At 43.7% G+C, this 25,231-nt stretch overlaps 1 protein-coding gene across 7 annotated transcripts in view; it reads right to left on the reverse strand.

Annotated features, from left to right (window-relative positions):
• Positions 1 to 819: 819 nt before the first annotated feature.
• plppr2a (phospholipid phosphatase related 2a) overlaps positions 820 to 25,231 on the reverse strand; it is a 42,388-nt gene continuing 17,976 nt past the window's right edge. The window contains exons 3-8 of one of the 7 annotated variants that reach the window (XM_070981133.1): positions 18,272 to 18,460; positions 5,333 to 5,453; positions 4,489 to 4,739; positions 2,994 to 3,170; positions 2,544 to 2,671; positions 820 to 1,834 (exon numbers count right to left, since the gene is read on the reverse strand). In XM_070981133.1, the coding sequence (XP_070837234.1) occupies positions 1,768 to 1,834; positions 2,544 to 2,671; positions 2,994 to 3,170; positions 4,489 to 4,739; positions 5,333 to 5,453; positions 18,272 to 18,460 (933 nt within the window). In that variant the 3' untranslated portion in view covers positions 820 to 1,767. Of the gene's footprint in view, positions 1,835 to 2,527; positions 2,672 to 2,993; positions 3,171 to 4,488; positions 4,740 to 5,332; positions 5,454 to 18,271; positions 18,756 to 25,231 lie in introns of those variants that run through there. The other 6 variants (XM_070981131.1, XM_070981135.1, XM_070981132.1 and 3 more) reach the window with 6 other exon arrangements.

Genomic DNA, 25,231 nt, shown 5'->3' on the forward strand with positions numbered 1-25,231 from the left:
ATAGTCAAGATACCACAGAGAGCTAAATAGAGGTTGTAAAACAAGATGTGTGGAGGGAGGAAGAGGAGGGAGGATAAAAAACATGGACATGAGTGTGCAAATCAAAATCAGCAAAACTGTCACGCCACATGGAGCGCTTCCGTGGCAACCACACCGTATATACATGTCAATAAATAAATCTGGTAATAAAATCTCCAAAATGAATCACAATAATTACATGACTCGGCCAGTCTTTAGCAAATCGTCTCAAGACTCGGTGAGAAAGGAACTCCAGTTCAGGATGAGCGAGTGAAATAACCCCCCCTCCCGAAAAAAAAAAAAAAAAAGTCTGTTGGCATCACGAAAAGTGTTTTGTATGAAGGCTCCTCGTCTCAAAACAATACAAAAAACAAATATTTGCTCCTCAACACGATGCACTTTATTTGGCTGGCTGTAGTGCCACCTGCAGTCAGGAGCTTGGCTTTGTCTTATCAAATGTGTTTGTATTTCGCATCAGTTTTTGGCGAAGCTGCAACCATCTGAGAGGAAAAAACATGAAGAAGAAAGCCAAGTGAAGATGTCGGTACTTTCATCCTGTTTGCTTTTGTCTGGCGCTTCTGCTGAGAGATACGAAATGGATTCTTTGATCTGAGTAAACCTCATGCGAAGCCGAGTGGGGCACTGCTACTCAGACGACAGTGTGTGCGTGAGGTTATGAAGTGTGTGAGGTTGTGCGTGTGTGAATGGGATGAGATAAGGAGGGAGGGTGAGAGGAGGAGACCAAGGGAGAAAATGTGTGTGTATGTGTGTGTGTGTGTGTGTGTGTGTGTGTGTGTGTGTGTGTGTGTGTGTGTGTGTGTGTGTGTCTATGGCTTGCTAAAAGGGTGTTTTTACGGGTAAATCTCAGCAGCACACGTATCCTTCAGAGGGTTTCTTTGGTCCAACATGGCAACCTCCTGACAGCACACATCAAAGCTGCCTCCTGGGAGTTCGACGTCACATTTAGCTTTCAGCATGCGCCTCCTTCAAATGGGTGTAAACTCATTTATACCGTTGCTAAGAAAAAAAAAACATTCTCAGTGGTCACAGTTTGATGTGCTTTTGCGTACAGAGCACACCACTGAAGACGAAAGTGAGCTTCACACGACTGAGTTCATACAAAAAAAAAGACAAGTCTTTAATTAGAATACTCCAAATGAAAAAAGAGATGCACCTGACTCTGTACTGAATGTTCAGCTCTTTACTGGGTGTCCAGCAAAGAGAAAGTTTTCAAAGTTTGCCTATCGGTTCCCCGGGGGTTAAGAGGGTAAGAGGAAGGGGTGTGTGTGTGTGTGTGTGTGTGTGTGTGTGTGTGTGTGTGTGTGTGTGTGTGTGTGTGTGTTAGGGGAGGTCTAGACCTGTGTGGAATAGGAGCGGTGCAGCGTTGCGTACCGCCCAGCCGGATGGGCGGAGCAGTGCGGCGAGTGCTGCTCCGACTGGTCTAGACTTCGCTGGAAATGGAGCGAGACGGTATGAGGACATCGGGGGTGGCGGGGAACCGATAGGGCTGATGGTCATGTGATCTCGGTGAACGGAGATCCCCGCGGAGTCTGCAGGGGAAAGAGAGGAGTGAGAAAGAGAGAGGACGGGGCAGAGAGAAGGCGAAGGAGAGAGAAAAGTGAAGAAAAGAATAATCAAGAGCAATGCACGGGATGAGGGGCGGGAGAGAGGAGAAAACAGATGCATAGAGCCCAAACAGAAATAAGGCAACAGATGACGGGGATGGTGAGGAGTGACGATTAAAAAGATTTAAAGTTGGTTAGAATGGTTGGACGTAGGTGTTGTAAGGCGGGGAGGAGGCGGAGAGTGCAGGATGCTGGAGGAGAGTGAGGGACAAGGGAGCAGATTGAGAGGAGAGAGGCAAGGTGGGAGACAGAGGAAAAGAGGCAGTCAGGTGAGGGTTAGTGACGGTGACAGACCACAGAGGACGCAAGACATTTTCCTAACTACTCGGATGGGGACAGATGTAGCTACGCTGCCGCTCCCCCCTGAGAGAACAGCTTTAGAAAACACAGCACCATTGAAGATACAAACTTGAGGGGACCTTTTACTACTATTTTCTTTTAGCCTCAGCTGAATTCATAGTTTTCCTGCAGCCAGCTGCTTTGCATTATATCAGACTGGTAAATTACAGTGTCAGCCAAACTGCTGACTCACCTCAAAGAGATAAGTGACTCTCTAAATCCCAGATAACAAGGAAATGTGTAACACTGTGGAGTTTAGGAGTAAGGGAGCGCCTCTTTCAGACAAGCATTCACAGTAGACTTCGCTCCATCCTCTCAGCTGCATTCTTATCAGCCGACAACAAGGCTTAGAGATTTAAAGGATTCACTTCGGGTGCTTTTGTTGAGACTGGGGGTGCAGGTGGTGCCTGGAGCATGCATGTTTGGGGATTTGTTCTCTTTGGGGAAAGAGGAGGACAACGGATTCAGGTCAGAGACAAGGGCTGGTTATCTCAGCCCCTCTTTTGTGAGGGCAGCCGTGCCTCACACCCACCCCCGCCCCTTACCTGAGTGCCACTTAACTTTTCGAGTGGACTCTCCACACAGGGCAGCGTCACCATTGGCATGCCCAGCACGGACTCGGGGCGATGGGGTCGCGGTGGAGGAGGAATGGGCTGCATCTGCTGGAAGTTGTTAATCACGCAAGTCACCTGGAGAAAGAAAGAAAGATATGAGGAGAATTGACCCATTTGCTAAACCCCTGCCCCCACTGGGATAAGCCAATCATAGCTCAGCAACTGTAACTAGGCATGGCAGGCCAATGAAAAAGGGCTCCTGTAGGGAGCCCAAGTCTTCTATGTGGATCATCAACTGGTGAGGATGCTGACTTGCCTGGAGCAGCTTTAGCCTGTGGTTATTTAAGATTCTTTTTAGGTTGAGTCGTGGTATTTAAAGTAAACCAAGCTTCATGTGTGAAATCGGTAGAGGGAACACTTTGAACATGTCTTCTTTTCCAGTCTCGTCTCTTCTCACCAGAAACACCGCGATGGCTCCCCCGGTGAAGAATCCCGCCAGGACATCAGCCCAGTGGTTGCGGTACTCAGCCACCCGGACCACACCTACTAGCATGGCCAGACAGAGCAGGGTGAGGCTGATGGTGGGCTTGGTCAGCCGTGTGCCTTTGGTTTTGAACACCAGTGTCACGTACATCTGCAGAGAGGCATACAGGAGGGCACGCAGAGGAGAGTACAACAAACACAGGAAGCAACACAAGACACACAGGCATGTATGCTTCATTACAACCTGATGACGTTTCTCAAGGGACAGAGCACTGAAGTTCTTTAACAAAACTGCAAAGGATCTCAACACAGGAGGTTTGCATCTTTCTTTAAAGGTGTGCTCAGACTCAACACAAATGGAGTTTTAGAGGTAGTGCATATAAAGTCAATGCAAAGATGAGGCTGATGCAGACACGTATTAGATATAGAGGGCAACAATTAGTCTTTGAAAAATGTTTCAGCATTAGCATAGTTAGCACTTACACTAAGGCTTTATCAGCCCCATTAATTAACACAATGAGATAAGAGGAAAAGGAGAGGGTTCTGGAGTAATTAAACAGAAAGACGTGGAGTTTATAGTAAGGTTTTGCAATTAGTTTTGAGTCTGAGCTGTCACACATGAAAGGGTGAAGTCCACTCCGCACACAAATGATCGGTGCATAGATTGCTTGCCAGCTTACGTCTGGGTACACTGTCTCTTTGGGGCAAAGAAACACAGACTGCAAAAACATTCCAGCAAGATTCAGATGTATGTGTGAATAATGCAACGTGAGGTTCATTTTGAACACACCTTAAAAGTTTTATTTTCCTCATGATTCATCACTTCCTGTGCACTGAGAATATTCCCCACCAGTGACAGAGCCCAGCCACTGAATTCAAGGGAAGTTGAGTAAGTCGGGACAATGTGTAGACTCGATATTGGATGTGCAACACTCTTGTCTGATGCAGCTGCAATTTATGACATATAAAGTTTACTTTTTCACAACTCTTATTGTCTTTTTTGCAGAGAGACAGAGAGCTCAATGAGAAGACTGATACCACTGTCACATCTGTAAGGTATATATGAAGCTATGGCTAGCAGCAGGTTAGCTTATCTTTGCACAAACTGCAGAAACAGAGAGAAACAGCTGCCTTGGCTCGTCTAAAGGTAACACAATTCGCCTCCTGTACCTGCAAAGCTCACTTATTAAAGTGTCATAGCTTGTTTCTTCTTCTGGCTGCCTGGTAACCTCGCAGTGACAACAAGGCTCCCAGAACTAAAAGCTCCCAGCCAAGAGAGAGTCTTGCACATGTAAGACCAGAAACTGTTGTTCTAGCACATCAATTGTTGAAGGGATTACACAAGCAAGTCTTTGTATAGCTAAGGCTGTAGCTCTGTATGCACGGCATGAGAGCAAGCAAGGATTCAGTTGGTTGCATGTATTTACAAATCGTTACAGAAACATCACCTCCTGCATGCTCCAACCTACCACTGTGTACACTGCGGAGAAGACGCTGAGCGCTGCGTCCTTGGACGGGAAGGATTTACGTGCAGACATGACAATCAGCGGGTTGCCTGTGCAGGCACGGCGCTCAGCGATGTACTGCATGGTGGACTGGCAGCCCAGCGCGGTGTAGTTTGGTCGGCAGGCAGACAGGAAGTGAGGCGTCTGGTTTCCAGTCACCACCTGGCCTGCGTTTGCAAAGATGGTGGTGGTGAAGAGGCCGAAGGCATAGACACCTGGGTAGGAGATGAGAATGAGGGAGAGTGAGGAGGGGTGGGGGGGTGTGTGTGTGGGGGGGCAATTTGATGGAAAAGTGATAAAGAAGTGGCATAAAAGAAAAAAGGCAGTGACAGAAGGGATCAGAAGATGAAGGAAAGCACATTAGATGTTTTACAGAAAGTGATATCAAAACATGTAACAGACCTGTGAGATAAAACGGGTGATAATACGCTTTTTCTCCCTAAAATAACCTCAACACATTATTATCAGCTGAGGTGTGAAATTGCAACAGAAGCCTCCACCTCAGCTGATTCAGCTCAAAATGCAAATTTGTAAACTATTTAATATTCACAAGTGTCTCACTGCCACGATCTTGCTGCAAAGATGATATCACCGTTCATCATCCAATTAACAGCTGCATGTCCCAGCTCGGGTTGACAAACTCTGAAGAGTAGCAGGTCACGTTCTTACAAGTCAACCTTTTCTTTCATGTTATTTTAATCGTTTCTGTTTTGTCTCCCTGTGAAAACCACACACCTAGATCCAAAAATGCCCTTTCACGGGCCTGTAAAGAGCAGAGAGGCTGTGTGATGCAAAACAGTGTGTTCACCTAGGAAGCGTATTATGCGTCTCAGCAGGGGGTTGAAGTAGCAGCAGTCTGCAGTAACAATGGTCTTCTCCTGGGTTCCCTCTGCCTTTGTGAAGAAGGCACACAGCTCTCCGACAAGAATCTGTGCACACAGCCGCACACACACATAAAAACACAAAATTGGTGGTTGAAAACGTAGAGTGGAACGCTGAATTAATGGTATCGTATTACAAACTGTGTTGGGATCTGGCCCCCCACACCACTATAACGGCACTCACCACATGTCAAAAGAAAAGAATAAAATCTTCACATTTCAGATGCTGGCACAAGAAAAAGAATATGGCAAGAATTAAGCACAGGACAACAATTACATCACAGGCAGGAATATGCTGTAGAACAAGTATCAAGTATTCTCCAGAGGTAGTTCACCTCAGGGAGGAAGACAATACACTTGACTTCCTCTTATCTTGAACGAGCTCTGACATTATGCAGCTCTACATAGAGGAATCATTTGACCAGTGATCAAACTTAGTAATGGTCTTCGGGCTCACAGTGCAAGTGAATCTAATTAGAGACCGTACTCATCATCTCGTCTGTTAAGCGTGGACTCCCTGGCTGTGGTTGGACAGAGATGTAAACTCTGGAAATGTCTGTGATCAAAACTAGCAGCCATTGTTGTTGGGTGCTTGCAATTTTATTGCTCTCTTTGTGAGGAACATCAGGCTTGTGGCAGAGGTTTTGGTCAGGCGATTGTGTTCAATTCACTCCCTGCGAGTCCAAACAGCGGTGCCTCTCCAGACTGATGATTCCTCAATGGAGTGCAGCTGTGAGACTCATCTGTATGAGAGCCTCCAGCACTCAAAGACACTGGCACAGACTAAAACTTAGCTCCCTCAATGAATAACTCTCTATGACAGAGATACACTTAATCTTAAATCATCCTGACAGTTCCCATGCTCTGCTGTGACAGTAGCGGGATCCACTTTAACGCTGACTGTGTCCCACAAACCCATCAGCCTCATTCTTCCTCTTTCCATATTTGACATAATCCCCCATTCATCCCCCACAGTGACAATGTCTGAAGGAGTGCTGTCAGAGGAGAGAAAGGAAAGGACTACAGAAATAGAGAAAAACAGAAAGAAAGCAGGAGAGAGACAAAGAGAGATAAATGATCATGTTTCAGTCAAGTCTCATGCTTGTGGGCATTTCCACGCAGGTCCAGCCAAATCAAATGACTTCATAGCATGCAGGGGCCCAGTCAGTGCAGCAGGGCTGTGAAGTGCGTGCCTGGCCGAGTGCTTTCTTCCATTAGCGTAACACAACCCTACTGGGTGTTTCATGGCAACCCTCTAAACACTAATATGAGCATGAAATCAAAGCTGAGGGGGTTTAATCAGTAGCTTCAAATCAGAGATGTTAGGGGCACCGTCACACTGCGGACAGCCATTTGTGGGGCAATTAAAAGACAGCATGGAGGCTGTTTCCATGGGGACTGCTGGACTGTGGAGGGCTGGAGCATGTGTGTACCACAGAATGTGAGATGATGGTAGCACGCTGTCACTCATGGACAAGTGCTCTTCAACACTTTGCCTCAGGCAAAGCTGTCAAGCAGTGGGTGGTTGGCCTTTTTGGAAGCATATAGTACTACTAAGCCATTTTTGTCCAGTACTGTTGTTCAATGTCAATGCCTCTGCGATGAAGCTGTGATAGGCCTGTTATAAAATCCCCAACAGATTTCAAAATGAGCACGCCCAGCTTCGATAGTTTTAGTTTGATTTAGTCTGTAAACAGTGTCCTCTTGCTGTTCAGTCAGCGTAACGCCCATGAATGAGCAGCTCTGAGTTGACAGTGCTGGCACGGGCTGCTTTTAGTTTGTACTGTGTGCTCAGGGAATACGCTTAATCAGTCTTTTATTGTAGTAACACACTTGAGTAAAATTGAATAAAATTTTATTTAGTGAACTTTAGAGTTTCTGGTAGATGGATTTTGTTCCCTTCCTACACTGCCAGGCTGGCTGTTTTCCCCCTGTTGCTACTCTTTATGCTAAGCTAAGCTAACCAGCAGCTTGTGGCAGCGTCACATTTATTTTACAGATACAAGAAGGCCGCCAATCTTCTCATCTCGCGAAAGAAACTGAATATCTATATTTCCCAAAAAGTCAAAGTGCACCTTTAACGAAGCAATTCAACAATTTCACACATGAAGGAAGAGTTTAGTTTTCACAAGGACTCCTGCTTAACGTGTGAAAAGAGCGGTCCTCTGCCGCTCTGAAGGGAACTTTTCAAAGTCTAAGAGAGTAACAGATGATGAAATCATACTGAGCTTGAGATTGAAACCTGTTTTTTCTGAAAATAAATCCCTAATATCCCTTAAATAAATCCTTTAAATTCTTATTTCTGTCAAAATACACAGTTTTTAGGCTGTGCCCGCTGATTGATGGAGCTTGCTGGGACTGAACATCTGCAAACACTACTCTGCAAAAACTACATAGGCTCACAGCTCCGTTTCCACCCATCACTTCTGAAATCGAACCCATGCCCTTTGAGATAAGAGCTGGAGAGTCTGCGAGAGACGAGGTGAAAGAGTGAGAATATGAGAGCACAAAAGGAAAGTTGAAGAGTAAGGAAAGAAGAGAGGAATAGTATGGGGAAGGTAGAACAGTAATGGGGTTGGGGGGGTAATACTGCAGGAATGAAATATTCATGCATGGATGGCATCCATGTGAATCATGTAGCGCATTATTTCAACCAACAATTTTAAATGATGTCTCTCCACTGCTGCAGGACGCGCTCCAGCTCCCTGCCCCTGCCCTGAGTGCTCCTTCAGGGATTCACGGTTAAATATGACGAGGTTGTCACTGCAGTTTAGGGGTGAGCGGATAATAATTCCTTGAAATTAAACTGCTCATCCAGTCCCTGACAATGCAGAAGTACAGCGCAGTGATGCATCCAGAAGTGTGGCGGTCCAGGAGACATGATGGCTTCTAGAAATAGCAGGGTGAGATTCAAGTGTGAAGAAAAAAAAAAAAAAGACGTGTGTTACATGCATACTCCCATGCACGATTTAGGTGCAGAACAAGAGGAAGAAATGAAACATTAATACATACATGAGCCATGATTAACTCTGTGTGCGTGCACAAACCACATCATGAGTACAGAAGCCATTTTTGTCCACACAAGGAAGCTGGAGGATCCTGCTCTGTGTGTGTAAGTAATCAGATCTTGATTTGTGTCAGTGGGTATTAGTCGAATGTGAGTGCGGGTGCAGAGTTTTTATGAAGGCGTGTCTATTAGAGGACAACAACCGGGGATGTTTTAGATGAATGAAGAGGATTGTGGAGCAGTGGGAGGAGAGGAAAGAAGAGAGGAAGAGGTGGAGGCAATAAAAGAGTTTAGATGAATACATTTCATCTAATTATTTTTCATGTAATTTCATAGATTAATAAATATTCAGGAGATATGCATACTAGGGGAAAAAATGTCAGGATATGTGCTCATTCTCCACATGAAGATTATGATCTCAACCAGCTCTTTTAAAGTTACTGTAGAACCAGCCTGCACTTCCTGTGATTGAAAGGCTGTCTGAAGCCACGAGTGAGTCTGAAGACAGGAGAGGATACAGGAGACCAACAGCCTGAAGTGCTATCATCACGTGGGGATCATGTCAATAAAGGACAAATCAAGCTTCTTGGAATAAGTATTTGAGCGATGGCACTGCAGCAGAGCAGTGAAATGCAGATTGCCCCCATTAGTATTCATTTCTACAAATAGCAACCGACTCTGTTCAGCCTGTGTTAGTGACATAATAAGGTGGTAAAAAAAAAAAAAACAAAACAAACAGAAGACAACAGATGGAAATATTGTGTACACTTGACTCTGAGCCATTATGTACAATGGACCAATGCTGCAAGAAGCAATGAGATGCTGTTTATTATCTAAATCCTAATCCTAAAAGAGCAGCAAATGTCTATTACTCCACTACTGTGCTTTTTATGCAGGCTAACAATTCATAGTTTACCAAGATTATTAAGCCTGTTACCTTTAAAGATCATATTTTACCAGGAGGAGGAGGACGAGATAAAGTGATTTTAATATCCAATAAAGAAAAAAGTAATTCTTGGTTTCAACTCAGAGCTTCTGTCTGAAATTACCCCATCTCTCAAAAGTCTTATGGAGCGAGTGCTCAACTTTAAATCTCAAGAAAGATCAAAATTAAATTATTTAGCACAAACCCTTTGTCAAGAGATATTCAGTCTTTCAGTGGCATCGAATGGAATCAAAGCATGCCGCAGCTCTTCAACTGTATGGACCAACCGCAGACCCATTTCTGTGAAGTGCAGCTCTGCAGCCATAAGACCTAATGCTTCTGATAAGATTGGGAAGGTTATTCATGTGTGAAGTACAAAGAGATGCCGAGCTGTCACTGGCATCCCATTATCCGTCATCATCTACAGCGACCTCAATCTCCGCAGTGGAGTGTATATGTGAGATTTGGGCTAATGGACGATGCGAAAGACACTGCACCTGTCTGAGTACATCAGGATCACCATCACCCTTACTCACATGTGGTTCTTCTCACCAGGATTCGGACTGCGTGGAATGGGTGTTAACAGGAGACTGAAAATACAGACGGACTACAGCGTGTACTTCAGTCCGTTGACATGATGGAGAATGATGACGGGGAAAAGAACATGATCTCATTCATGGATGGACGCGTACACAGCACATACATGCAACCGCAAATGTATTCGCAGGGGCGCAGAGCGCTTCATACAAACTGTACTGCATCTGCAAAACACGGAGGCATGTGCAAAAGCATCACATTCACGCACCGAGACGCCGTTGGTTGCATTGAGCAAAGTGTGATTGCACATCGTAAGCACTGTTAGCCTGCTGAGAATCTGTCCTTGCACCCAAACACTTGTTTTTAATAATACACTGGTGTACTCTGAGGAACAGAGATGTTTTCCATTCTGCAGAAGCAACACTTCTTCACCATTGTGTTGCAGCATTATCACCCCCCCCCCCCCCCCCCAAACCTGCTCTGTTACGTTTCTTAAACATCTGCATCAATGCGACTGCAAGCTGTTTTATATCTCATTGTGTATCTTTGGTTCCTCTCCTTGTCCTTTGACATCTTTTGCTCACAATCATGTATTTTCTCACCTCTTGAGTTGGGGTCAGCCCCGTGCCTCTAACCTCTGGATGTACCTTCAGTGACCAGGGTTAAAGACAAGGAATTTCTGAGAAATTTTAGCCAAAATTTATTCCTGTTTCCAAGAAAAAATGGCTGCTTGAACCTAGGAACCTTTAGCCTTGTGTGTCCTGTTGATCTGCGTGTGCCTGCCTGTTGGTGTATTTAAGACTGAAGAGTATCTGCACGGATCACAGACACCTTCTCCAAATTTAAAGCCATATCATGAAATCAATTCAGTCCAGCTTTTGATACAACTTATGGTTGACATTTTTCAGCAAAAGCCACTCAATGTATTTACATATTTATTTATTTATTTATATTTATATTATAGATATTGTTTAGTGGCGAAGTCTGCCATTTCCATGCTAGCTTCAAATTGCCCTCACACACGCGAGGGATCCACAGGAAATGATGCATGTATGTAATCCAGCCTTACCACTGACTACTAAAACAGCCACATATCAAAATGGCTGCATTCTACTGTTTTACTTCACTGCCACTGCACACAGTAATAACCTCCTCTCAGCACTATAAAAACGACCAAATGCGCTGAAGTTACCAGTATACCCATACATATACTTGTCATTGTGTTTTCCACTTTGAAAAAGCTGCACTTGTAAAAGAAATTTTCGTTCTACTAAAAATATTACCACATTCAGATAACATGAATGAATACCATCAGTATTCAAATTACAAAACACATCTTATGATTAATCATCCGCAGGTCTGTGTTCAAAATGAAAATCCTTCAACCCTTGACCCTCGACAGGAGAGTGACAACGGAACACTGCACTACTTTTACAGATATTTTCCACTTCCCACTCATTCACTCATCCGTTTTATCACCTTGATTCATGACAGAGCTCTTAATAATTTTCTGGAGAGAACTCGTGTGAATGCGAGTGAAAGTCACAGTTCCACACAGAAAGCCACCGATCGGGTCCAGCGGCCACATGCAAAGATGTAAGAATTGAGGGTGGGGAGCTGGGATGCACCCCTGTTGTGAATGCAGATTGGGCATTGGCATTTGTCAGTGATCTCTGAGGTGCTGAGTGAAGCATGGCAGTCCACCAGCCACGCAGGACCCCTGAGGTGTCTCTCCTCTCTGCACGACTGAAAAATGGATCAAAGCTAAGAAGCAGAAATGACAACCACTGTTCAGTCTAATCTCATTTCACCAGGGTTCCTGCAGACAGGAGCAAGTCAAATTCAAGGACTTTCAAGTAGCTGTTCAAGCACTCGCTTTTAAGGATGAAATCATTTTCTCCATAACCATCTATCTGTTGCAACTGTGCAAATTCAATGGAGCTATGGATCTAAGATCAAGATCAATCTCAATGAGCAAAGAATGAATAACACACGAGTAATATGTTTCCTAAAATAATTTATCATTTTATCAAGAAACAAGTTAAAAAATGTCTGATTTTCAAGGTATCCCAGTACTTAAATTTCTGAGTGCCAGTACTTGAGGCACCTCATGCACCTTGCAGGAACCCTGTTCCACAGGAATGGGTGACTTCTGCCAGAAACAAAAGACTGGCAACAGGAAGGCACAAACACACTCTCTCTCGCTTAGTCTCTGTCTACGTCTCTTGCTGAGATCACAGTATAGTCAATCAGGGTGATGCAACAGCTGCCTCGAGGCCACCAGGAAAACGGTACACGGAGCAGGCAGCTCAGCTCTGAACCCAACTACAGAGAGTGAAGGAGAGGAGCTGGTTAAGGTGACAGGGAAAAGAAAATGTGACAGAGTGAACAAGAGCTTGTTTGATGATGCAAATATCAAAATGGCGTGGTGACGCAATCCTATGCTGGTTTGGGTGGGGTGATTATTATCGCAAGCACTCAGATCAGAGCAGTGATTGTGTTCCAGGCAGAATGGGAACTGTGCAGACTGTGGTAAATTATACTTCTGTATGGATAACAGGCCCGCAGATAGTTAGAGCAGATAGAGACACTTTAATGTGCAGAGAAGAAAACAACGCGTACCTTCCTTCTATGAATAGAATCCCTATCAGTTTCTCTTTGGGTTTCTTTTCTCTCTCTCTGTGATGGCCTGGATTGTACATTTATTTTCTGGTTTGTACATCATCTCCCCTCTTATCACACATTTTCCTCATTTCCCTTTTCATCACAGAATGGAGAACAGAACTCAAAGGGCAGAGGCGCGAAAGCCTTCACCCAGGCACATATGCTCCCATGGCAGCCAGTGTCACAGCAACCGACGTCCCCCCCCTCCCACCATGGAGCCCACCCTGCCATCTGCCTCATTAACCTGAGTCAGGAGCATACTGGCCTGGACTGACTGTATGTGTGTGTAGGTCTGTGTTTGGAAACAAAAGGGAGATGCAGCAGAGTAAAAAAAGAGGATGGACAGCAAAGAAGATTGAAAGGCAAAAGCTTAAGAGAGACACTGAGAGACAGACAGACAGACAGACAGACAGACAGACAGACAGAAAGGCATTGATCCATGTCTGTGCAATTGTGCATAAATGTGAGAGCTTTCTTTTGGGGATAGTGTGAGGTCACAGTTCCTCCGGGTGTGGCATAGTGCAGTTTAATGTCAGTCCGCTGACATTATGGCTGAGGATGTGAGGATGCTAACAGGACTCCTCTGTGACATCCAGATAAACATGTACAGAGTGTCCGAAATATTCTCCAAGGTCAAAAATAGGACAAATACAAAAACCACTCAGCACTGGATCATAATGTGCAAGCCATGTTTGAACATTAGTGACTATAATTACTGGGTTGCCACCAGAAAGCAGGGGTGGTGTTTCTGAATGAATATAGCTGATGACCTGGCCGCTAACATGCTAGTGCAAGCCAGTCAGTGATGACTGAATTAATTGTTTAACTTTCTCAAAATCACAAACCTGTAATAGTAAGTGCTCTAGTGGAATGGAATACAGACAGTAAACCTCCAGAACACGGTTAATCTTTTCAGAAAGATGGATAAAACAAATGACGAGAGACTGCACTCTATAGAAACAAGTGGAGCAGAGACTAGCCTGGATGTGACTCCATGACTCCTCTAAGCTTCTTTTCATTTTCTCTGCACTGTTCTGTTTACTCTTCCCATGGAATTTCTGTTCTCAGGCCTGTACACCTGAGAACTGTACAGCTATTCTGAGGATTTGTCATAATTTTGTTCAATAGTTACTGAAGGAGGAAAAAAGCTCTCAGAGCTACAGGACTTGCTAACTGTTAGCTAGAAAGCTATTTAGATAAGTCACTAATGCGATGATAAGTTCACACATTTTTTTCAAAAGATGTTATTTGTGCTTCTGTCTCAAAACAGTCTTCATCCAATATTAATTTGTTAAATAAAAATGGATGATCAGTGTATGCTGCATGGGAACACAGTCTCAGTTCAATTCCAGATGGCGACCTTTGCATGTCCTTCTTTGTCTCTATCCAATAGAAACAACTTTTTTTTCTGGGGTCACTGTCAGTATCTACTGAGAGTTACATACAGTTACGGTAAACATGAAGCTACAGCTAGCAGCCAGTTAGCTTAACTTAGCATAAAGACTGGAAACAGCAAGAGACGGATAGTCTGGTCAAAATTCCACCTATCAGCACCTCTAAAGCTCACGTAATGAGTTTTAATTTATCAAGCATCAGTCGAGGTATTACTTGTGATACTGCGACATATTTGTTGCTTCCCACTAAACTGAGTTTGCTTGATGTTTTTCCCAACAGCGTCTTAACTCCAACATGGAAGTAGTGTGGGCGTGACCTGGAATTCAACTGGATGAGTCAGATCAAAACTGAAAGCTCTGTATGAAGATAAGTATTCATTTCTTTCAGCGTGTGCCTTTTATCTCAGTATGAGTTCAGTCACATACAAGACTTCTTCCCCTCTGTATCTGAGGAGGAGAGCAGGAAGTGGGACAGAAAAACAGATTTTTGATGTCTTCCTGCACGAGTCTGTTTGATTATCACTCTAGCCACCTATCGCAGAGCAGACAAGCTGAGAAGCTCCATCAGTTCACAGACAAGATGTGTTAATTGGGAGGTGAGGCAAACAGGTGTGAGGAGAGGTCAATAAGGGCAAGGCAATAAAGAGACTGAAAAGGTTGAGGAGGTGCTGATGAGAGTGGAAACAATCTAGTAAAAAAGAACCCAGTGATGGTGGTAGGAGGAAACATGAAATACAACTGCTGTCAGGCTGAAGTGGTGTGAATACAGGAGATTTCCAGCTAAACGAAAAAGGCTAGACAAAGCACATCAAGGGAGAAAGGTCAGTGGATGAGATGTAGCGGTGTGAGGAATGAGGAAGGTTGTGGAAAGAGAACATGCAGCAGAGGTTAAAGAGAGAAAGACAAAGACAAAAAAAAAGAATCGAAGCTGATCAAAGGGAGGATTTACAGAGAAGCATGAATACACATTTGCGCATACACTGTGAGATTGAATCTGTGCTAGATAAGTTAATTTATCCGGGACTTAACTGGCTTACAAGCTCCATTAGGCAAACTTTCAAGATGCCCTTAAAATGAACCAAACACCAAAGTGTGCTGCTGTGTGGGGAATTTTCAGCGTTATTGCAGATACAGCAGTTGCCTTGGGGTAAAATCCAACAGTATTCTACTCGCATTAATCTATTCACAAAAAAGTAGATGGATTTTCAAGGTTCATTTGTTTGACTTCTCTACACACATATATGATTTCAAAGTGCAGTTTCAGCCAACAACAAATGAGAGGGTGCTTTTCTCTACAATCAGGGATGCATGTTTTGAACTTTACCAAACTTTGACAGGCGTAGTAACAGTACCAATGTGACACGTGAATTAGCCTGGTGGGAAGCCAGTGCTGAGTTTCTCTTTAAAATCAGATGACGGCTTACACTCATTGCCAGTTTATGGGTACATCTGACTGAAAATACTACCCCCAGTATAAGGCAATGCACTTCAACAGCACTTCAAACTACAGCTGCCAAGCTGATCAGAAAGGGGAATCATTCTAATCTTCATAATGGTTGGATTTGTTGCAGAGCTGTTGCATGAGCCTGCGTTAGCTTCTTCGTGTACCTAATAAACCCTTAATGTTGGAGTCCCCTTCAAAACCAATAGTAGGAACTCAATGTAGAAATGATGTTTTTTCTTTGCTTGACATTCTGCACCAATGATTTAGACTATTACACCCACTGAGATATTGGCCATAACTGAGATGACAAGCGTCTCAAAACAATACAAATGTCCACCAACTGTGCTAACTAGGAAGATTAGACACATTCAGTGAAGTGTGAGTTACAGAGAGGCACATCTGCACACATGCTACAAATGCGATGAACGCACTGAGGTGGGAGGATGTCAGGTCGCTTTCTCTTCTGTTTCAGTCTTCAAGCAGTGGATTGGCTCCTTGTGCTGAAACTCCAAAAGGTGATTGATGACTTTAATTAGATATTGGGACCCTACTGGGAGCTGACAGAGAGCTAGAGTGCCCTCTTTCGGGCTTGGATGCCTCTGGCTCCGACCCAAATGCACTGGTGGCTGATTACCTAAAGTGATTCAGCTAGGCAGGGTCGTCCTATTTATGCGGCCAGTCTAATAATCAGGTCCAACCTCTGACGTGCAGTTATGGTTACTTTTAGTACTGTGCCTCTCTGCCTTTCTTCTACTCAATGTTAAAAGAGTTGACGTTAAAAATCTAATTTTCTAAAATGGTACATACAGTCATGTTGCTTGGCACAGAATGGTATGACAGATCTGAACCGCTTACTTAGAACCATATAAAAGGGCACAACTCTCTTTGTATTGACAAACACTGGCATTTTGCTGTGCAGCCGCTTTATCAGCAAACATGAAGCTTTGACTTGCTGCTGCACTGGACAAAAAGAGATCCGGCTCCTCGGGAACCAGAGGCAAAGCACATTTGCACCAGACTGGTGCTATCATAGGGAGTTACTGCTGTGATTTACCTCGCTGCTTGTTACACACACCAAAGCCTCTGTCAGTCCAGGTTAGGGCAGGCCAGCTGGTGTGAGTAATGTGCTCTGACCCAGATCAACTTAGAAAGTAATTCACCATGTGCTAGGGCAGCTTTAAAGGTCTATATGGTTTGGATTAGGGAGTGTAGCTTGGTGCTAAAGAGGGTGACTGCTGTATATTTCAACATGTCAGACAATATTAAAGTGATGCTGCAGGATTTTGATTTAAGTGAAAGAAAAAAAACATGTAACCAAATCATTGGGGTAGGGATTAAGGCGGAATCTCATAATTCATTGTATTAAAAAGTAAGGCCCTCGCCTGCATTAATTTCTCAAGACAATATTTTAATTACAAATATTATAAGACAGAAATAAGAAAAAATAGCAGCAGCTCCCTGTTTTTGAGAAAGGAGCTGCTAAATAAACTGTTAGAGTTTTTTAATGTTATTTCTCACAAGGGAAAAATGAAATAAAAAGATCAATCTAAGTTAGTTAGAAGTGAAAAAACCCACCACCTACTTCTGCAAAGATTTTACACAACCCCTCCCTTCAACTAAATGAAATAAAATGAACCCTCTGCCTTTTCTGATTCCAATCCTCTCTAATGATTTCATGAAGTTGCTAAATCAATACCACACTTGCACAGTGTATCAACTTCATTAGTGATGTGAACCTGTCAAATGACTGATTGTACACATTGTTTTGGTCTGCCATGACAGTAACTTGCTAATATGACTTATTTTCCGGGTCATATTGTGTCTGTGAGACAAACCGTACATGTGGTCCCTCACTCTAATGACCCACTACCGTTCTCTTTACCATCAGCTGCTGCACTCCAGCAGGATCTGTGTCTGTTCAGCGGTGCAGTTGGAGGATGTTCTTGTCGTTGCAGTAGGTGCAGGCTGTGGTTTTGTCTGTGCCTGTAATCCGGTCAGGTTATTTGTCTGCTTTGTGTTGTGGCTGTAGGCTGGTTCTGTCTGTGGTGTCCTCTGTGCTTTTGTTTTTTGAGGTCTGTTGGGGATGTAAGCTGTTAAGGTCTGTGTCAGTGCTCAGAGTCAGTGCCAGGTGTTATGCATTTCACGCTCACTGCCTTCCGTCTCACTTGGGGCTTAAGAGCTACCCTCACACACAAACACAAGCGTCACACACACAAAAAACAGTCCATGCCCCCCTCCAAATTGCCTTCCTTTGTGCTCATTGTCTCTTTTTCTCACCTATCATCTCCAGGTTTTTCTTTTCAGACGGCATCTGCTGCCTGCAATTATCGCTCTGTCTTGACTCCAACTTTTGCACCGTTTCATTCTCTTGCTTTCTCTATTATTTGTCTCTCTGACTGTTCTTCTGTCCGCTTCACTTCTATCTCTTTCTTCCTCTAATGACCTGTCTGCCCATCCCCATTACAAGTCTGTGTTGTCCGAGTTGATTCTTGCCTCTGTTTTTTTCTCCACACGCATGCACATACACACACCTGCCTGTCAAGGATGGAGGGGGTTACCACCATGCAGCTTGCCAATCTGCTCACTATATCAGTGGTGCAGCACACACACCAGAGATGATTCATCGCAAGATTGCAAAACCTAGCAAATCACACGAAGTAGAAAGCGAACAATGCTCTCTCATATGCTCTCACAGCATGTGAAAGCACATACAGAAAACAATTCAAACACAGCAACACAACTTTGACAACTTCTTACTCTCTGTTGCAGCACGTTCATTTTACTTCACTCTCCCTTTTCAACATAAAGACACTCCCACGCTTTTCTCATGCACCTCAAAGATACCTCTCCCTGTCTCTGTCTCCACCTTTATTTCTAAATACACCCAACTCTTACCGTGATGGTGGGGATGGCTGTGACGAGCGAGTAGATGAGCACAGGGGGGATCTTGCTGGTGTCGTCCGGACCGGGGTAGGGCTTGGAGAAGGTCTTGTCATAGCAGAAGAAGCCCTGGATGTGAACGGGGAAGGTGTCCGTGTACTCGAAGTAGTAAGCCAGCAGCACCGTCCCAGCCATGATCACCAGCTGGAAATAGAACATTATCCCTCCGTTAGGAAGAGCGAGGACAAGAGGTGAAGAAGAGGACAGAGAGGCGGAGGAGGTGGAAGAGGAGGAGGAGGAGAGGAAGAGGGGAGAGTCAAGTCCCTGTTCCCCTCAGCCACGGGGAGATGCATAGGAAATACGGAGCGAGAGAGAGAGAGAGAGAGAGAGAGAGAGAGAGAGAGAGAGAGAGAGAGAGAGGTACCAAGACAAGACAGAGAAAAGGAAATCTGCAGGAGGAGGAAAACAACAGAATAAAAGAGGGTTCCGTGGCAGCACAAGCAGCAAAAACAAAGAATTGCATAGAGAGCGAGCGAGAGAATGGGAGAGCAATAGAGAGAGAGGGAGAGAGAGAGAGAGAGAGGAAGGGAGGGAGGCGGGAGGCAGAGAATGAGGGAGCAGCCTTTCTGCTGCCAGCACTCATGAAATCTACTACAGTTGAGAAGTGAGTGTATATGTAGATATTGTGTGTGTGTGTGTGTGTGTGTGTGTGTGTGTGTGTGTGTGTGTGTGTGTGTGTGTGTGTGTGTGAGTGTGTGTGTGTGTACAGAATACATGAATGTGTTTGATGAGAGCAGGTGCACAGGAGAGTGAAGTGATTATTCAGACGTGTTTCCCACCATCAGCTGACACCTCTGCTAAAAAGTTAAAATACTTCTAGAAACTTCAACGCTCTCATCTCTGAAGTGAGAAACAAAGACGCGTAAACATCAGACGTGTTTTTGGATGAGGTAAATTTCAGTGAAATGGTATGAAATAATGTCTGATTACGCCTTTCAATTGGGGATAAGTACACAAGAGCCAGTAAACAACACTTGAGAAGGGAGGTGTTAAACATGACGCCAGGAGTGGGGTCCACTCGACACGACCTGCTCAGCGCCAAATGTTGGAAGGCTAAATTAGCAACTAGCAGGCGAACATCGTGGAGCAGGGAGCCGCTACAGCAGCCAGATACATTTCTCGTGTGTGTAAATAGACAACTGCTTTCCAACAAGTTAAAACTTTAAAGGTGAAACTGTCTGTGATGTGTTTACAGCTACTTATGGCCGGAAAGAAAATCAGTTACTTCAGGCTTAATTAAAATATCATGAAATGGAGTACATATACATACATGAACATATAAATGTCTGCATATATTGCTTTGTTTTGTTTTACCTTATTTTTTTCATTATTTTTCTTTATTCTTGTTTAAAAATTCAAATATTTGGATGTAGCATGAAGGTGCTACAGCTTAAATTTCTTGTGCCATTCTTTGAAAATATGCTCCTCATATTTGTAACACACCACAAAAAACACACTTAATAAATCCATTAAAGATCCAATGTAAACGTGCTGTGACCACAATGAAAATAAAGTCCATCAGAAAAGTATGCATTTAAGTGCAAATAGTTTTTCCTTGGTAAATGTGTTAAAACAATATTAATAGACCTTTTTTGGCCACTTGGTGACCAATATATGGCTTTTAAGCTGCTACATGCTTCACTATGTCCACCAGCTAGTCGCTGACTTTGTTTATCTGTTGTTTGATGCTGAACAAGTACAGCTGCTTGAAACAAGGCGCTGAGACTACATCAAAACACTAAAGTTGAAGGCAAAGCAATGAGCTGAGAGAGGCCAAAATGCAGAAGGGAACGTGATTAATGCAGCTTTAATGTTAAGTCCATTGTAATTTTCTTTTGTTTTTTTATCCCAGTGTTCTTTTGAATGGCATTTGAGACAACAGCACTCAGTATCTGCAAACAAATGTTCTATTGTGGGAAATTTAAGAATGGATGGAAGAGTGTTGTACTTGAGGACAGAGAGGACAGAGAGGAGAGGCTGAGAGTGGCAGCCTGAAGCCCTCTGGGACGTTCAGCTCACAGTCACAGTCACATCCCTCTGACCAGAGACATGGCGCCACCCACAGCTGTGGCACAGACACTCACATGCAGTACGCACTAAAACATACATGTACCACACATACTGTAAGTGCAAGAGTAAGCAGACACCCAACACAGAAAGAAACATGCACATCTACACACGTGACACGCTCACACACACAAACTCGCTCCGTTTCTTTATTCGTATCAAATCAGCCTTCGTCTGTGCCTCCCTTGAGGAAGATGTGTTTTGCTATCCGCAGTTGTCATGGTGAAGAAATGGCTTATAATATTGTGAATTTTTCATGTTTCTGCATCAAAAATGTGACTGAACAGCTGTTTTTTCCAAAAATGGTGTTTGTATTACACGTTGCACCAAATGTTGAGCAGAAATCAGACCAGCAGTTATTGCCTGTAACTCTATTTGTCTGGGTGCATTTTTTTTGTGTATGTGCATGGAGGAGGTTTGGGGCTGCACACACACCTGATGGAGCCTCTTTGGTGGGTTTGCCTTGGGCGAGAGGGGGTGTTTGATATGTGTGACTCATGACGCTTTCCCTTGTTTTCCTGTTTGATGCCGTAGTGCTCTTGCCCTGCATTTACCCAGCGTATTGTGGCGGGCTCTGACTCATTCCTGTGACTGCTAAACTGAAGGAACACCAGTAATTCACAACGCCGCCTTAAAATCAGCAGCATACTTAGAGTTGAGCTGTTAACATGCCTCCTCAATTCCCTCTGAGCACCATGAAAAGGGCAAAAATCCGAGAACGACGGAGCTGCGATTTTGCCTGGAGGCTCCTGCAAATTCGCAGGTCAGAGTTTATATTGTTGAACCTTAACCTGCGAATCCGCATGTCCGGCTGGTAGAAGCGGTAGCTGCTTTTTTTGGTGAGTCATCTTCTGTGATTCTGGCTTTTTCTCATCACCCCATTTAAGACCATACTGTGCTGGGAAACTGCATGAAGTAGCATGAACTCAAATGTAATGTAACATAAGACTGTGTGCATTTACACTTTAAAAGAAATAAAAATGGGGCTGAGTCACTTTCAGCATACCTAATGTGAGTACTTGCATAGCTACAAACTCATGTTTCCTCAAACTCGCAATCGTACAGATTAGCCAGCTGCTGGCGAGTTGTTTGGCTGTGTCTGTTAGGTGGCTGACAGTGGCTCTTTCACACCCTGACAGCTTCCATACACTCCTCTGCTCCCTCTTTAGCGCTGCTTCACACTCTTCTGCCCACTATCACCAAGAGACTCCTGTATTCTTTCCGTTCCCTTTTTCTTTCTTGACCTCTCATCAAAAGGAGCTGCTGTTAATAGAAAAGGGGACAGATTTCACAGTAAAGAACACATCCTTAGCTGACCTATTTTAGTGTGGAGATGGAAAGGCAGATCAATAGCAAAGAAAGGAGCTTGTCAAGATGAAAGGTCACATTACGACAGTTCAAGTTGGGAGCTGTCACAGGGAGACACAAGACTGCGTGTTACCAGCACAAAGAGTGTGTGAAGACCGACGAGTGTCTTCTTCTATCCTTCTTAAGATGTCATTATCTTCCTCCGAGCCTGCCTTCATATCGCCGCTTTGAAAATATACTTAATACCTGTCAGATTATCAAGCCATTACTGCACTTCGCCTCGTTACATACTGACATAAAAGCGACTCAATTATTTCAGGTATCAGGATATTCTGAATGAGCACCAGTTCCTTCCACATGCTGTGGATACCCGCAACAAGTCTTACAGGAAATCCGCCCTTCGTTGATTTTTGTGCGGCCGTACGAGAAGCGCTCATCGGAGATAAGAAGAGGGATTATCTGGTCTTCATGACTGATCTGTTGCAGCTGTGTGAATGGGAACAGTCTCTAACCCTAACCCACTATAGCTACGCTAGTATGACAAGTTACAATTACTTATCAAATGATGTCCTGCATATTAAATCTGATACTTTCTGAAGCCCCTCTGACCCCAAATTTCACTATGCTAACTGCACTCAAGACTCATGGAGCTAGCCATAGCTAAATTAGCTACCTAGTTGCAGCTGATAAAAGTTGATGAAGCAACAAATGAGAAGCCTGCTGTTGTCCTCCTCTGTTTGAAATCAAGGATTCCATGTTTTAAAAATGACAAAGAATCCTGATGCAAACATCTGTCACTGTCTAAACTACATGTGCTATACGGGAGTTTGCATCTCAGGCGAGTTTAGCAGGGTGGGTTTGGTTTAGTATCATTAATTCTTTCTGTTCACACAAACACATACATTAAACACACCAGTACATACACTTTTCTCCTTTTTTATCTTCCTGTTTACATTCATATCGGTTTATGGGAAACACTGCATCCTGTTGGGTGTAACATAACAGTCACTGTGTCCCATTACCAGTGAGTCTAAATGATCTCATTTAGGTCAATGAACATACGGGAGAAGTGATGAGAAAAATATGAGCGCCACAGCTTGTTTCGTGTGATACAGAAAAAAAACACAAGTCTTAAAACCTCACAACAGACAGCCCAAGTCAGAAAAAATTACCTCAATTTGCACGTTATCGCTCTGTGAAAGGGCACAGTATTCAGCGGGTACTCACCCTCAGAGCACCATCACATTCCCAACGGCACTACGGATGAGACTCTGCCCTTTTCTGAGATGACTATCCTGTTTTACCTGATATCTACAGGTATGACAATAGAAATGTCACTGTGTGTTTCTCTTTCAACTGCTCCATGCCCCATCTTGCCTTAAGAAAAACTGCTCAAAGACCCAGCCTATCCTCCTTCTTCATTGTAATTTTACCTCCCAAAAATCCTACCCCCCCCCCCCCCCCCCGCTGCCGCCGCCCCAGGTCTCAGCTGTTTCTGTCATTCCTCATTTCTCACTCATCCCTCTAACACTTCTTCCATTTTTGTGACACCAAGAGGTAGCGAGAGTTTACAACAGCAGTGACATCCAGACGACTGGAAACACGGCACAGATAGATGGAAAGCGTTTTGGGAAGGCTGTGGGAGCGAGTCCAGGGAACAGCAACAGCCGACGGCGTGTGAAGGACCTACCGCAGCGAGCTCGGCACAACTCTTAAAATATAAACACTGTCCCTCCCTCCCTTCACCAGGGTAACAAACATGACATCCTTGCACAAATCTTAATCTTTTTCTTCACAAACAGGGATAGACAGCTTTACGAGGTCAGCCATACTTGATGATCTGCATTAATACTTTATTAATAGGACCTAGCAGAAAGCTCAACCTTTCTACTACTACGACTTATGATCCTTTTCTAAATGCACATACTATTTAGGTTATTTATATCTGTGATGCATGTTTTCTTACCAAAAAAGCATATTGAAATGTTGCCAGCACGACACAGACTGTCAGAAGCCCAAATGATACTTTCCACTGTGAGGGTCAGCCAACAATTTCTTTTACTGCCATGACTGCAACAATCTTTGTTTTCAGGGGGCACCACTAATGCTGCACAGAGCCCCAGTCATCATTAACAGTTTTATTGTGATGAGACACAAAGGTGTGCCTTTCTACTGGTTAAACAGAGCAGGGAGAGTGAACTAGGAAGCTTGTCTGTCCAGCTAATGGGTGCATATTAAGGACAATGGATACTGCATTCCAAGATGGAGCCAAATTCATTCCATGAAAAGCAGAAAAGTTTTTCAGTCTTTGTGCTTCTGAGCCCAAAGAGTGTTTTCTGGCCCGTTAAGAGCATTAAGTGCATGTTAATGACTTCCTCTGACTCAGTTAGATGTCTTGTTCTTGGCTCCACAACCATGAATGGGATGAAATAATTTACTGATATGACTTATCTAAGATTTAATTGGACCAAATAGATGTAATCCAGTTGATACAAAGAGCCATTCATTTCTGACAGCCGCCCCCTTTGCTATGACTGCACAGCAAAAAGTCTTGTTAGGCCTGTCAGCGTCACACCTGCTTTTGCTGTATGGTGTTTTTATGTGTGGAAATTTCATGTTAGTACTTTTGTAAAGTCTGAGTATATATATATATATGTGTGTGTGTGTGTGTGTGTGTGTGTGTGTGTGTGTGTGTGTGTGTGTGTGTGTGTGTGTGTGTGTGTGTGCTTTCTATTCAATCTTTAATAATTCATGTTTAATAGTAGTATTTCAGAAGGTTTATTGCATTAATATTGTGATAATGTTTTCATGATATGCACACCCCACGTTCATGTCGCATACATTTTGCCATCTGGTTATTTCTGCAAAGGGCAGCACAGTTACCCTCAGTTTATTATTGTGTGGACTATGCACACCTACACGCTGATGAAGGCCACCAATGAATTATAAAAAAATGCCACAAAAAAAGTATTGCCCTGATAATGGGCTGATTATAATGAGTTTGGTGAATTTGGGGGACTTGCAAAAAAGAATGGTCAAAACAGATGCAGCAGAGGTTGAAAAATCCTGACTTTTATGGTTCAAGCTACAACAACTCTGGATGCCATCTGCTTCTTCTTGCAAAATTGCCCCAATTATTGAGAGATTTAGCTCAGTTTGTGCTGGAGGTACACTGCCCTCTTCCTGCTCTGTGCTGCAAATCAATCAAAGTACACAGAAACTAAACCAGAGGCAAAGAATGCAGCGATGTAGCTGCCAGCTGTTTTAACTATCATCTCATTTGATCACTGGTCTTTAAAGACAGCCTCAAAATGAAAATAACAAAGATTTAAGTTCTTATCTAGGAGTGCATATCATGATTGTTTTCATTGTTGTTAATGTTTTCTTGATTATTTGATTAGTTTGGTCTAGAAAATGGCAGAAAATGTTGAAAAACATTGTTTCCCATGTCCTCAAATGATATTACGTTTATTGTCATAGAGGAGAGAAGAAACCAGAAAATATCCACATTTAAGAAGCTGGAATCAGCTTGAAGTTACC

Source organism: Chaetodon trifascialis, chromosome 15 (assembly GCF_039877785.1).
Source record: "Chaetodon trifascialis isolate fChaTrf1 chromosome 15, fChaTrf1.hap1, whole genome shotgun sequence".
NCBI lineage: Eukaryota > Metazoa > Chordata > Actinopteri > Chaetodontiformes > Chaetodontidae > Chaetodon > Chaetodon trifascialis.